The following is a 14,245-nucleotide window of genomic DNA, read 5'->3' on the forward strand; positions in this document are numbered from 1 at the left end:
CTTTGTTGGTGTTCCCCCCCTCTCCTGGTTACTCTTTCCTTTTGGTGCTTTATGTATTACAAGCTGTTCAGAAATCAGTTTTTAAAAAGATTCTGTTGTTTTCTGGAATCTGAAGATTGATGTCTTTCATCAACTCTATCAAGTCCTAACAATATGGAAATATCACCTTTCCCAGTTTGTCCCCACTATTGTCTTATGAATTCCAGTTTAATTTTTTTTTTCTTAATCTCTACTCCATGTCTCTCAAGATCAGTTTTGCATCACACTTGTGGACCTGCCTTTCAGATAACATCAAGCTGACAAATATTTTTCAGCTGATAAGATTCTCCTCTTGTTTACACCAAAGTATTCATATTTACTGTTCCCAATTATTTTATTACTAGGACTTCAATTTAATTGTGTTTTAAATAAAAGTTTTGAATTCCTTATTCTTTGAGTATACAGTCAATTCCCTTTTATTATTCAAGCATGTTAAGCATTAGCTTTATGTTGTATATCTGACCAATTCAGTAGACACATTTTTGGTGGATCTGATTTTGTGGCTTTCTCTTTCTGTTGACTCTCACCAGTGATGTCTTTTTTCTTTGTTTCTTTGGTGGTTTTCTTCTTTTGTGGGTTTATATTCCTTGGAAATTTATTGATGGGAAGTTTTTGAAACTTGTAGTAAAGTGCCTTCTTTCAGAGAGGGTTGGCATTGATTCTACTCACTAAGAACATCACAACAAGGAACCACTTTTAAACTGATTTTTTTGTCTGAGGTTTTAGGATGTAAACAGGTTTGAATTCTTAGGAGAGTCTCATTTCTCTTTCACCTATATTAAGGCTGAGATAGATCCATAACTTCATCATTATGGGAGTCATTTTCTAGCTCACAAATTGAGAGTATAAATTTCAGTTTCTCTTTTGTAGAAGTTTTTAACCTACCGACTGCCATGCATGCTCCCTGAACTTGTCTGTTGTCTCAGGTATTTGCAAGCAACTATAACTCCCTCTCAGAGCCACCAGGGATTGGCAGGAACCTTGAGTGCAAATCCTACCCTAGAGCTATTTTTTCCCTCCTTGATCTCTGCTTTATTTTTTCTGACCTTTCAGAAACTCTTATTTTGACATCAGTACATTGGATATCTTTTTGAAAAATCCTGCCCAGTATTCTTTTATTTGGTAGATTTCAAGGTAATTCTCTCAATATCTTGTTAAACATATTTTAGAAATGGAAAACTCTTCTCTGATTCTTGTAGATAGTCCTTTGAAAAGCAGTCATTTAAAAAATGCAGTCATTTCATATACAGTGGATTCTAGAGTAAAACTAGTGGGTTCATACAAATTTTATAAAAATGTAAAGATTTTCAAAAATATTTACTATTTTCAATGAATATTCTGCTCTAATACTTGAAGATAATTAATAATTATTAGAACTTACTCATGCTTGTACCTTCACAGCTGCTGTTCTGGGCCTTAACAGATTTCTTCAAAGCATATCACATGATCATCTTATAAGCAGACCAGCAGAAATTTCTAAGTTAATTATAGTTTGGCAGAGTGTATCCAAAACCTCTTATCTGAACAGTGAACCCAATAATTTAATCAGTCTTTCTGTTGATTAATCACATTTTAATCCATCTGATATCAGCACAGAAAAAGCTCTTCATCTGTTTCTTGTAAAACTTATCTCTCTGAATGCACAGCTGCTGTGAGCTACTGGTATTAATAACTTGAATAGGAGACAGAGCACAGTGGATTCTCAAAGGCTGCAGAAAAAAGTTTGAACTCCTAAAACAGTCATTCAATGCCGCAGTCTTGGCTGGGCACAGAATCACGAGCCACCACACAGCTTTGTAGATTCAAACAGCAATTCTTTATTCCCGAACTCACACTGGCCTCCACACACGTTCTGGGGCAATCCCAGTTCTGCTGCCACCCAAATCACCTACTCCACGAGGCTCCCTCTCCCAAAATGCTCTCTGAATCTCACGAGAACTCAATGGGAGCTCAGGCAGCAGGAACGCCCTAATTCCAGCAGCAATAATCCTCAACATCGAACTTCCCTAAAATCCAAGGTCTTAAACTGGGAACGCCCTTAACCCAAGGACCGGGATACTTCCTCAAACCTGATCAGCTCTAAACCCGGATCCGCCTTGGTCTTTGAGCAAGGTCACCTTACATGCAATGTCAACAGCGAAATCATTAACATGGGGTATGCTAGCAAGGAAATTTTGATGTGTCATTTCTACTTGGTAATGGCCCTCAGCAATTCAAAAGTCTCTACAATCTGACCCAACTCTATACAATGTTCTGGTATTCATTTCTGGTTGCTTCCCCAACTGTTGCCTGCATACTGGTTTTTAAAGCCAAGCACCTGAGCTTGTACAACTCTGTATTGACTGTTTCTGAATCTGGTGAGTTGATGAATTAATAAATATCTATTTACCAAATATCAGATGCCAGGCTTGTTCTATATTACCTGACTTAATATCCTATAACTTTTCTGTTAGCATAGCCATTTCTCTGTTTCCTAGTTCTATAGATGAGGTCAAAGAGAAAAACAAATCCATACATTTTAGTGTTTAGTTTACAAAATCAAAAGCTTTTTGCAAAGGGCAAAGAGGAAGGACAAAAGGCTACACGAGTATGTAACAGTCATATAAGAATGATATTCAGAAAATTAATTTTCATATGTCTTCTGTGTAAGACAACACAATCTCTTGGTGCTTGGCAGCATCTAATATGTGAGGGACATTTGGCCCAAGGTGAGTACTAAACTCCTTCCTTGACATGTAGCAGACACTGAGTATAGTCAGATCTCATTCATCTCTCCCCTCTTTAAGCCTTATCAGGTCATAAGTTGTTTTTTTTTTTTTTTATTGTAAAGCACAGTGTATAACTGTCATTTGTTTTTCCCTTCCTACTCTTCTACTATTTTACCTTATTGCATACAGTCTATCCACTCAGTCAGTTCAGTCCAGCCCAAGACTGAGACTAAGTATACACTTCCCCATGTGTATATACTTAAGACTGAGTATACCCTTCAACCGGCTTCAGCGGTTGGTAGACTCATCAGAATTACAGAATTCACAGCTTAGTCTAAAATGTGGGAGAACTTCAAAGTGTTCATCTTGTAAGGTACTGGGCCACAGGATAAGGAATGGATTAGCACGGTTGAGTCAAGACTCTGAAGATTTTCCATCTTACTAAGAAGAAACTGTTATTCTGTTGTACAGCAAGTTGCCTATGATGTATGTCCGTATGATATTTTCATCCAATTTTTTATCATGGATATACACAGACTTGCTCTAGCATAGTATATTTCTCTAATACTAGTTTCCCAAATGCTGGTTTTTGGATCTTTGTCTACATGAGGACCTATGTGAACCCTAAATGATTCCATTTTGCTAAATACAGGTAATTAAATAAGTCTACCAGATGGTCTGGGGATTTAGCTCAGAGGGGCTTGCCTTCATGCACAAGGCCCTGGTCTCAATTCCTAGCACCACAGAAACAAAACAATACAAAAAGAAACAAGTCTTTCAGAATCTTGACCACTAGGGGTTAAAATTAGACCTAACAGATTATAAATTTTGGGGAATAGCTGTACCTGTAACTTGTCAACTTGGGGCCTGTCATATGTCTACTAGTATATATATACATAAACTGGGACAGAGGAAAGCTTCTGTAGAGAAAGAATGAAGAGATAGGCAAACAGTAGCAGAGAAAAAAGACAGAAACATTCTTGAGGTATAACTACATTTGCTTCCTTGCATTATGTAGAATATTCCCTTCCCTTAAAGTCGATACACTATACTCCAATTAAAAAAAAATTGTTTAAGTTGACTTCCAAGTCATGCAACAAAAATATTTCTAATTATTATTACATCCTCCAAATGCTAATAGTTATTATTATTCACATCACATAGTTGTACCTGAATTCTTTCTTTACTCTAATGCTTACTAGATGTGCAAGAGTGCATAAGTCATTTAATTTCTATAAGCCTCTGTTTTATTGGTAGTAGTAGGATAGTAGACTTGTGGTGATCAAATATAAAGCATATGAAAGACTTGTTCTGTAAATATCTGTAATTTAAACTGCATACCTTATTTGATAATTTATATTTCTAGGATAACGATGCTATTCTTCTTTACTGTGCTTTCCAGGTAGATAAATATTCCTAATGTAAATGGGTAGACGATCACTAACTCACATTTTGAGTGCTATCTTTATATAAGTCACTAAAATGGAAAAATATTCATTAAGAACAAATATTCTTCATTCTTCCCATTTTGCCCCTCAAAAAAAGCAAAGATTATGGGGCTGAGGTTGTGGCTCATTGGTATAGTGCTTGCCTTAACATGCATGTGACACTGGGTTCGATCCTCAGCACCATATAAAAATAAAATAAAGATATTGTGTCCACCTAAAAATCTAAAAAATAAATATTTTTTAAAAAGCAAAGATTTTCTGATTACTATTTTAGGGAAGAATCAAATATTAATAGATTTAGTTGTAGCTTTTGAATTAACAAAAGTATCAGAGAATTCTTTCTTAAAAGTGAAGTTGTCCTAGATAATAGGCCAATGTTGAATTTTTGCAGTCCCAGGGTAGTAGAATGACAAATTTATGATGAGAGAAGCATATTATGTAACACCATATTTCTTTTTAGACTTATTTGCAAAGTGATTCTCCTCTTTTATGGAAGAACATAGTGTTAAATCTTACTTATAAAGAAAGGGACATATTTTAGAAAATAATTAGACTTGTAGTATCTTTCATTTTTGAAATTTTGATTTATAGAACCAAATAGTTAAAAAGACTTTTTAAGCCCTCCCCCCCCAAAAAATATGGCAGAATCTGAGAAATTAAAAAAGTAATTATATCCCTTGGATATAAGTTACAGGTTTTCTGATAAACTGATATGACTTTTTCTATAGCTTCTAACAACACCAACTCTACTACTCTATATCTCATTGAACAGATTTTACATTCTACCACCCTTCTGCAAGTCAAGAATAAAGTGTTTTTAGAAGTATATGTCACTAATACTTTTGGAAAGCTCCCCTTGCTCCACCATCCCCAATTTCTTCTTTAGCCTTTCATTTGAGGTTTTATTATATTAGACTCTTTCACTAAATAATATATTGTTTTGTTTTACTTGCTTTAGATGTCATTCTATATATTTTTCTACATATTGCCATTTTTATTTAATAGTATGTTTCTAAAATGTATCCATTGTGGTATAAATATCTATGATCTACTCTACAAAATTTAATGCTCATTTTCATCTAATTTTGTTGGACCCCAATTTTTTTTTCTAGTCTTTTACTATGACATTTTGGCAAAGTTTTCTATTTATATTCATGTGGCCATTGTGACAATTTTAATTCAGTAGTAACCATGGAAACATTATACTATTTTTTAAGGATAAGAGGGGTCAAGTAAATGGTTTTATCACATTAGTATGTTTCATTAAGCAAATATGATCAGGATGTCTGTCATTTAAATCTCCTTAATAATGCTGAAAAATCACTATCATCATTTCAAATGTTAGGAGGTCACCAACTTGTGGTTTTATACACTGACTGGCACATAGAGCAAAAATATCACCTAACTCTTCCTTCTCTACAAATATCTATTTTTAAAATCTGAAGATTGTTAATGCACTGAGGATTAGGGTTATGGCCATTTATCGTCTTTATTATCAGGAATGAAACCTTATCTAGTCTAACTATTCTTGAATATGTTTATTTTGTTATATTAACTCCCTTAAGCAATACTAATATGACTTAGCTATTAAATATTAAAGCAAAATATTCTCTTATGGAAACATAGTCAAGTTCTAATATTCCCAGGTCAAAAGCTTTAGTAAGTTATTGCCCAATTATCGAAACTCTAACTCTAATCATATAACCAAAAATAATTGGTCATATCCAGATTTTCATTCATCTTTCACTTAATTTAAAAATTCAAAAAATTCTAGAGTCCAGGAAGGAAGTTTTTGACAAAGTAGTAGCAAACATGACTCAATTTGAAAAATAAACCTATAATAAAATTTCTATTACTGATTTGTTACAGAGTGACTATATTAGAATTTTGCTACTTTAGCTGAATTTGGAAAATGCTGAATTTTAAAATGTCTATGAAGTTAATAATGGACTGATAGTTAACAAATTCTACACAGTGGCTATCTATATAATATAGGCAGTTATCAATGATTATTTTTTACCTTTTCTTGAATTAAAGAAAGAAAAGCTGACCTGTTTAATGAAACATCCTGTATCATAGATGAACTCAGCACAAAGGAGTGAACATTCCTGGTATAAAGTAGATAAAAGTTCCCTTTGATTTGCTTTGCACTTCTCTTCTTTATCTTGGCTTGGAGATCATTGATATCCTTCTCAAAATATATTTACATTTTAACACAGAGTTAAAGAAGAGAAAAAAAGAACAACTCAAACATAGACAGTAAACTTATGTCACAACACACAAAGGAAAATTCCTCAATGGTAGAATCTTAGCTTTTAAGGGTCAATAGGGGGAACATTTTTAAAAAGAAGCTTTTTCTTAACTGTCCTTCAATTAAATCTTGTCAGCTTGAGGTATGATAGAAGAAATAAGAAGTAGGTAGTAAAGAAAGTATAAATGAAGGGCAGGAATAAGATTTTAATTCAAAAGTTCTGCATACTTTTCCAGGCCTGTGATTCCCTAAACCAATCTCTTTCCTATGCCTGTTACTTCCAAATTCCTGGCAGATCTGTAAATCTACCTGTGTATTGCTAATTAACATCCCAATAAATGGATTAAAGAGAGATACATTGTTTTGAGAAACCTATAATTTAGGGGTCTTTCCAACACTATCTGTAGCTCAAATAATGAAGACCATGCCAACCTATGCATTTAGAGATTGACCAGACCACCATAAACAATCTCAAGATCACCAGACTGGTCTCATTCCTAAATTCACCAAGTTTCCTTTAGAAGAAGAGCTGGGAACCCCCCAAATGTGTCTCTTCCTTGAGAGGCCCACATTTTCCTTTGAGTGCAGTTCCTTGCTTTACCCCAGAGTCATCTCTTTCTTGAGATTGCCCACATTCTCCCTTGAAGATAAGTCTTCAATAAACCCATGTCTAAGTCTCTGAAATGGTGAGTGTTAAAATTCTTATCCATCAACCCAAGGACCCTGCTGCAGGTCCTGAGTGACTTCCTCCTCTCTCCAGGAATTCCTCTTGACCTTCTTGAGAGTCAACCTCTTTTCACATGACAAGCTTATTGACTCTTTGGCTTCTATGATTTACTGGCATAATACTTGGAGAGTTACTCTATATAGCATCCAGTTTAGAATTCCTGAACTATAGGGTTTTTCCTTTCTTGATATAAGTGAAATTCTTTGTGTCTTTTATGTTTTATATATTTAAAAACAATTCTTTCACATACTGTGATATGGTGTGTTAATCAGCTTTCTGTTGCTGTGGCAAAATACCTGACAGAAATAAACTAAAAAGGGAGAAAGATTTATTTTGGCTCACAGTTTCAGAGATTTCAGTCCCTGGTCACTTAACCCCACAGGGCTTGTGGTGAGGCTGAGCATAATGGCAAGGATTGCAAGGTGGAGCAAAGCTGCACACCTCATAGCAGCTGGGAAGCGAGGAAGGGAGAGACGAAGGGACCCAACTGAAACAATATGAAATGTTCAAAGCACATGCCTAGGGAACTACTTCTTCCATCTAGGCTATACCTCCTAAATTTTTTGTCCCCTCCCAAAAGCACAAGGGCCTCGGGGCATGCTATTCCAGATCCAAACTACAACATGGTCCTAGTGTCTGGCAGACACAAGAGGAAACTTAGCAGGTTAAGGTCCTGACAGACTCATCAGCTAAGAAATACTCCAGCTCACCATGGGTCAGGTTAAGAATTCAAATTCATATCAATCAGAGAAGACTAGAAGTGGGATGGTATCTGAATGTGTCCAGTCTGTTTGGATTTGCGAGATCAGCAATACCCTTCAATATGGCTCGGCAATCAGGAAGGTCTTAGAGGTTGTAGCATGATGAAGTTGAAGCACTCAGCCTTCCACTGAGACACTGAATTACGTTGGGATGGGGAGAAGTGTAGCAGTGGGCATTCTGCAGCATAGCACTCCATACAGAATCTAGCCACAGTCTGGGGCCCAGGGGACTGAATTAAGCTATAGCAGAGGGGTACTTGATAGATCAGGAGAAGCAAGTAAGGACCACAGCTGTAGAGATATGCATTAATAGGAAAGAATCTAAGCAAAGTACCTGCACCTGAAATTGGAATATAAACCCAAACCACCTGTCTATTCAGCAGCAGAATGGAGCCAGCAATAAATACCTTTGGTTCCCATGCCTCAGAACAAGGTGTACTCTAGTGCCTTGAATTTAGTCTAGGTTGCTTCAAAAAACATTGTTTGTGTTATCTACTAAAAATTAGGCTAGCAGCGGGGCGTATAATGGGAAATAAGGGACAGTTTCTTCCCTTAAAAATTCTCTAGTGGAAGGTTTGGCCAAGAAAATAAACAATAAAGGGTAGTAAGAGTACCAGCTGAGGAAGGCGTATACTACTGTGATACTCTGAGTCAGTATGTCCTGTTAAGACCCAAAGGAATTGGACAAATCAGCAAGGCTTCACAAAGGAAGTAAGCTAGCAACTTAAGGACAAAAGTATGGATGCTGTTGACACATAAATCAGCTTTGTTGAATAAGCCAGTAATGTTGCTTCCAGACCTTTCAAAGCAATTCTTTCAATCAGGAGCTACATCACTTCCAGCACCAGGGCTAATGGCTTGTCAAACTGAATAGGGACTCTGCTTACCTTATTGGCCAAGTACTTCTGTACAGAAAACACCATAGGTTGGACTTACTGAGGTGAGAAGCATTTGGAGTAGTAGTTGGAACAGAGAAAATAAGGACCTTAAGGCTTAAAGGGTCTTAAAAACCAGAACAGAGAATAAAAGCAGCCTCATTCAAAGGAAACACTTACAGAATTATCATCTCATAGTGGCAACTTAAGAGTACCTAGTGAGTGAACTGTACAAAGCCACCTGTAGATGCACAGAGAACATATTTAAGCATTTGCCAAGATGGAAATTTAATCCACCAGCCTTGAGCTTCCTGAAGTGACTCTATTTGTCATTTTATCCATTAAGATTGTGTAACATGGTTTCTCAATAGCAGATCAAAGTAAGGCTGGTGATGTTGTGCACAAATACAATAGAAACGGAATGGCTTAATTAGTAAAAAATTAACAGGCATAATTCCTATAAGTTAAAATGTACATATTTAAGGAGGCTTATTGTAACATTTATACCATTTATTTTATAATATAGTAATTCAAATGTAAAAGTGAATGTAAATTACCAGAAATTAACATGCAATGTGAAGAAAAGTCCTTTTATCCTCTGCAACTGTAGCATTTGGCAGATTCAGGAATAAATAATCTTTTGTGGCAAGGGTATGGCTTATCAAACATATGCAGATCAGCACTAATTAATGCTAATTAAGGTTTCCTGTCTATCTAGTTGGAAAAACGTCCAAATGTTATGAAATCCAGTTAGTATGCCTATTACGCTAATTGTTTTATATGGGGTGGTTCTTAATTAAAATATGTAAATTGACCTTAATTGCTATATACTAATGGGGGTTCATGTTATCTTACTAAAAGTGACAAGATGGTGAGGAGGGGTACTTAAAAGACTAATTCTGATAAATCCTTAACTAAATGACCTTTACTCAAAATTAATTTTAATTGGAAGTTGGCAAAAGAAACATTTTTCCTTCTTTGTTTCTTTTTAGTTTTAAGTAATGGAAGAATGTTGCTCTTCTTTGTTAATACAGCTTTAGAAGCAGTCCTGGATTGTTAATTACACTTAACAAGCAAGTTAATTTTACTGTTTACTGTTTATACTTATCAGGAAGTTATTGATATTCTCATTTCAGTCTAGAGAAAAGTGACTTTCTTCTCATTGAATGCGAATGTATAGTTACAATGCTGTAGATAATTTGACCCAGTTAGTTTGTTAGAACCTGTTAGTTTGGTGAGCCAATAATTCTAATATGTATTCCTTGGCTGACTTACACTGGAATTATTTTTGAGGAAAATTATATATTCTTTTCTTTGCACACATTTTCTTATTGGAGTTAAACTATGATTGGAGTTACTCAGATTAAATAGAATGAAGTGATGTTTTTACATTTTATCTATCATGCTTTTATTTATTTTTTAATTAGAAATTAAATTATGCATGCCCAAAACCGATGTCAGGAAATTTAAATTTTTTTCACTATGCTAAACCTAGAATTAAAAGAATTAATTTTGCTAAAGCTAACATTTTTTTAACTTTTTAATTTGGAAATAGTATATATTCATTATAATTTAAAGTATGTTGGAAATTCTTCTTTACAAACAAGCATGCAAAGAGACTTGCTAAAATATTGTCAGATGGAAATGAGTGTATAATAAGAATCGTAAGTTTTCTTTACCAAAAGGAGACCCAATATCTTTACTCTTTCATCAGGACATCGTGACAAATGTTTCACCCAGAATCATCCGGGGGACCACCTCTGGCCCCATGTATGGCCCTGGACAAAGCTCCTTCCTGAATATTGAGCTGATCAGTGAAAAAACAGCTGCATATTGGTGTCAAAGTGTCACTGAACTAAAGGCTGACTTTCCAGACAATGTAAGTGTGATTTAACATCTGAAACAAGAGAATTGGCGTAAGTTGGTGAATGTTTATTTAAACATCCAATTCATAGGCTTATAAATATTAATGTGAATAATATATTTTATTAAAGGGTCTGCCAGTTGCTTTGCTGATGCATAGAAAGATAAAAAAAGAAAGGAAGCTCAAGAACTCATAAAAACCTGTACAATGTGAGGCTTTGTTATAAATGGGCTTCATGTAGATGGAAGAAGTATCTACATAAGCAGAAGGAAGAGAAATGAAATACTCATTTTATTGAGTTGGTTTTCACTCTATATGGCTGGTATTTATGAAGGTGACGACCTTAGGAATAAATTGCAGACTATAAATCATTTCAAATATAAACGCAGGGCTGAAGTAGAATATCTTATGTACTTTATTTATATTTTTTTCAGCAAAAGATAATTTACCAAATAATTTTAGCACTCTTATACTAAATGAGCCAACTATCTCTTATAAAACTTTTATTTTTTAAAGAACTATGCACAAATACTGTAGTAAAATCAGGCTTAAATGTAATACACAGTATTTTCTCTTCAGTTATGTTAGGATATTAACATCATTTATTTATTCTCTCCCCCCCCCCTCCTCTCTTTATCTCTCATTATTTCTTCCAATGAGCTGGTAGTAAATGGAGGTTGAGGTTTGGGGTGTAGTGTATGTTTATGCTGTGGAAAAGATTTTCATATATATATATATATATATATATATATATATATATATATATATATCGTTCAAAATGAAAAAGAGAACACTTCAAGTGTTCTATTAATAAATTTTGTTAAATCTGATGAATTCATGGATGTTTGCCTGTAACCTGATTACCTGCAAAATCTTACAAAAGAACATAGATAGAAACTATTGCGTAGCCCATCAAGATTTTTCTATTTAAGGCACCTCTATTTTTTTTCAAATTATCTCTTACATTGAAACAAAATATGATCAAATAGGAATCCTTCTGATATGGAGGGAACTATCAAGTGTCATCTGACATCTATAGTGTCTGCTTATTCAGAATATTTTACATTATTTAAACATCCATAGGCTTATATTTTGCAAATATCTTTACTATAGTTAACTCGTCAGAACAATGAGGCTGAGATATTTGTTTTTGAAGGACTCACATCTTTTGGGAAAATTATCTCAGAATGACATGGACAAACAATGGTCAAAAATAAAAAGAAATATATATACATATATATACACACACACACAAATATATATATATATATATATATATATATATATATATACACACACAAATATATATACACACAAATATATATATACACACAAATATATATACACACAAAAATATATATACACACAAAAATATATATACACACACAAATATATATACACACATATATATATAATCTATATAATATTTATTATATAGGTTATATATAATCTTGATTATATATATAGTAGTAAATATTATGCTAGATGCTGAATATGTAATATAATGATAATGGGGATGATGTGAACATGTATTTCATGATAGATAGTATTATAACGTCTTTATAGATGTTAAACTCACTTGATCTTTCCACAAATTTGTAAGATATTATTATATTCCTAGCTTCCTAGATGAGGAAATTGAGGCACATAGGTCTAGTAACATGTTGAATTTGTACATCTAATGTATGGCAAAGTTAGAATTTGAACTTGACATTTTGTTTTAACATTCATGCTTCTGTATAATAATAGTATTCTCTAGAGCACCTGCCTATGTTGCTGTTAAAAATTCAGTATTACTTTTTAATGTAACACCAGAACAGAATGAAATATAATTTCTCAAATATTGCTATATGATAAGCCAATGTGTCAGGGGAAAAAAACTCATTTTCCTGGAAAAATAACTCCTACCAATGGCTTGTCTTAAGATCACATGTTTTCTGCCCTCCCTTGGATAGGAGTAAGATGTTATAACAGTGGCCACCAAGAAATGACAGTAAGTGGACAAGAAGGCTGAGACGAAACCCCTTGCTTTGTATTCCACAGTCAAGTAGAAGGAAGAGACACATTTAAATGTTCTTTTCAATTTCCCTAGCACCAGTTTTCTTCTTTTATAATGCTTTTTCTTCTGAGAAAACAATTCATGCTTTTCTTGTTTCTAATTCTTTCCCAATTTAAATTATACTCATTAGTCTTTTACTGTATTCTTAGAACTAATTTCTAAGATTTTTACTCCCCTTATCAAAGGTAACATTTTAAATACAATTAAAATGGCATTCCCATTTGAACCCGTAGAAATAATGTGTGTGCACCTAGATATTGCCATGCTGAGAGGAGAATATCTCCTGCTGTTTTGGAATTATTCTGATGCCAAACCCAATGAGCTGAATGAAAGAAGGTGACCCTTCATTTTCCAAGTTTAATTATCACTCTCACCGGAGTTTCCCACATCATTCTCAAGTGCGTGGCTGCCACCTTTAATGACAGGGATTGGATAATTCAACCCACTGTGGCAGCTTCTAAGCAAGGGCTAAGATTTCTGAAAAAGAAATTGTGCTGGGGGCACATAGGCCAGCCAATATCAGCAGCTGGTGTCTGTTTCCAGACAGGGGAGACACCAGTTGACCATGAACCAGAGGAGACAGCTAAAATATGTCTTAAACATAAAGGTAACAAGACCCTCTGAAATGCCATGCAAGGGCTTGTTTCTTAACTATCACAGAGTTATAACAATGCCTACACTCATATGAGACCTCTGCTTGGCTTTCAAGGTTTCCTTTTATTTATCTGTGAATTAACTTTGGCACACTGATCATTGTAGTGACAATTTATTGCTAACAGAGTTTTTGTTCCTAGGCTGAGATTTTTTTTGAAAAGCTTATTATGAAATATACTGTATAATTAGAGCTTACAGAAATCAATTTTAAGTGAATCCTTTCATTCTCATTGCAAAAGCCTTATAAATCATATATTTTAGGCTTGAGAAAAATTTGTACCAAAATATACATTCTGCACTTGGTCTGAATGCACAGAATTAGCAAGCAAAGACTGATATTTTCTGTCATTTGTGGCAGCTAAAGTAAGAGTTAGGGAAAAGGCAGAGATTCAGGGGTGAATCGGCTGGTGAGCATAGTCAGGAATGATGGCTTTGTTAGAGGAATTAATAGAGGAAGAACAATTGATATGTAAATATACTTCTATTACAATATCACCTCATTGCTGCTGAAACCCTTTCTCAGTTAATTACTGAGAGATCAGCATTGCATACATTTAGCTTCAAAATGACTCTGAAGAAGTTGATCCCCATCAGCATTCCTAAAGATGCTTTCTTGACCAATAGCCTCTAAGTAAATACAGAGTCTTGCTTTTTGTGTGAATCATGGACTCTGTTGGCACTCTGGGGAAGCCCAAGAGCCTCCACTTTTAAGAATAGTGGTTAAGGCATAGGACAAAATTCTCAAGGTTATGAAGGATTCCTATGATATTAAAATAAAATTCACAATTTTTAAAAATGGGGTATAATGCATGTTATTCTTTAAGAACTACCCAACAGTTTCTAGGATTTACTAACTACT

At 34.4% G+C, this 14,245-nt stretch overlaps 1 protein-coding gene across 2 annotated transcripts in view; it reads left to right on the forward strand.

Annotated features, from left to right (window-relative positions):
- DPYD (dihydropyrimidine dehydrogenase) overlaps window positions 1-14,245 on the forward strand; it is an 824,864-nt gene that overhangs the window by 460,790 nt on the left and 349,829 nt on the right. For both annotated transcript variants that reach the window (XM_081305920.1, XM_081305921.1), the window contains one exon: window positions 10,524-10,688. In XM_081305920.1, coding sequence (XP_081162046.1) covers window positions 10,524-10,688 — 165 coding nt within the window. The remainder of the gene's footprint in view (window positions 1-10,523; window positions 10,689-14,245) is intronic.

This window comes from Spermophilus citellus, assembly GCF_964194105.1.
Source record: "Spermophilus citellus genome assembly, chromosome: 9".
NCBI lineage: Eukaryota > Metazoa > Chordata > Mammalia > Rodentia > Sciuridae > Spermophilus > Spermophilus citellus.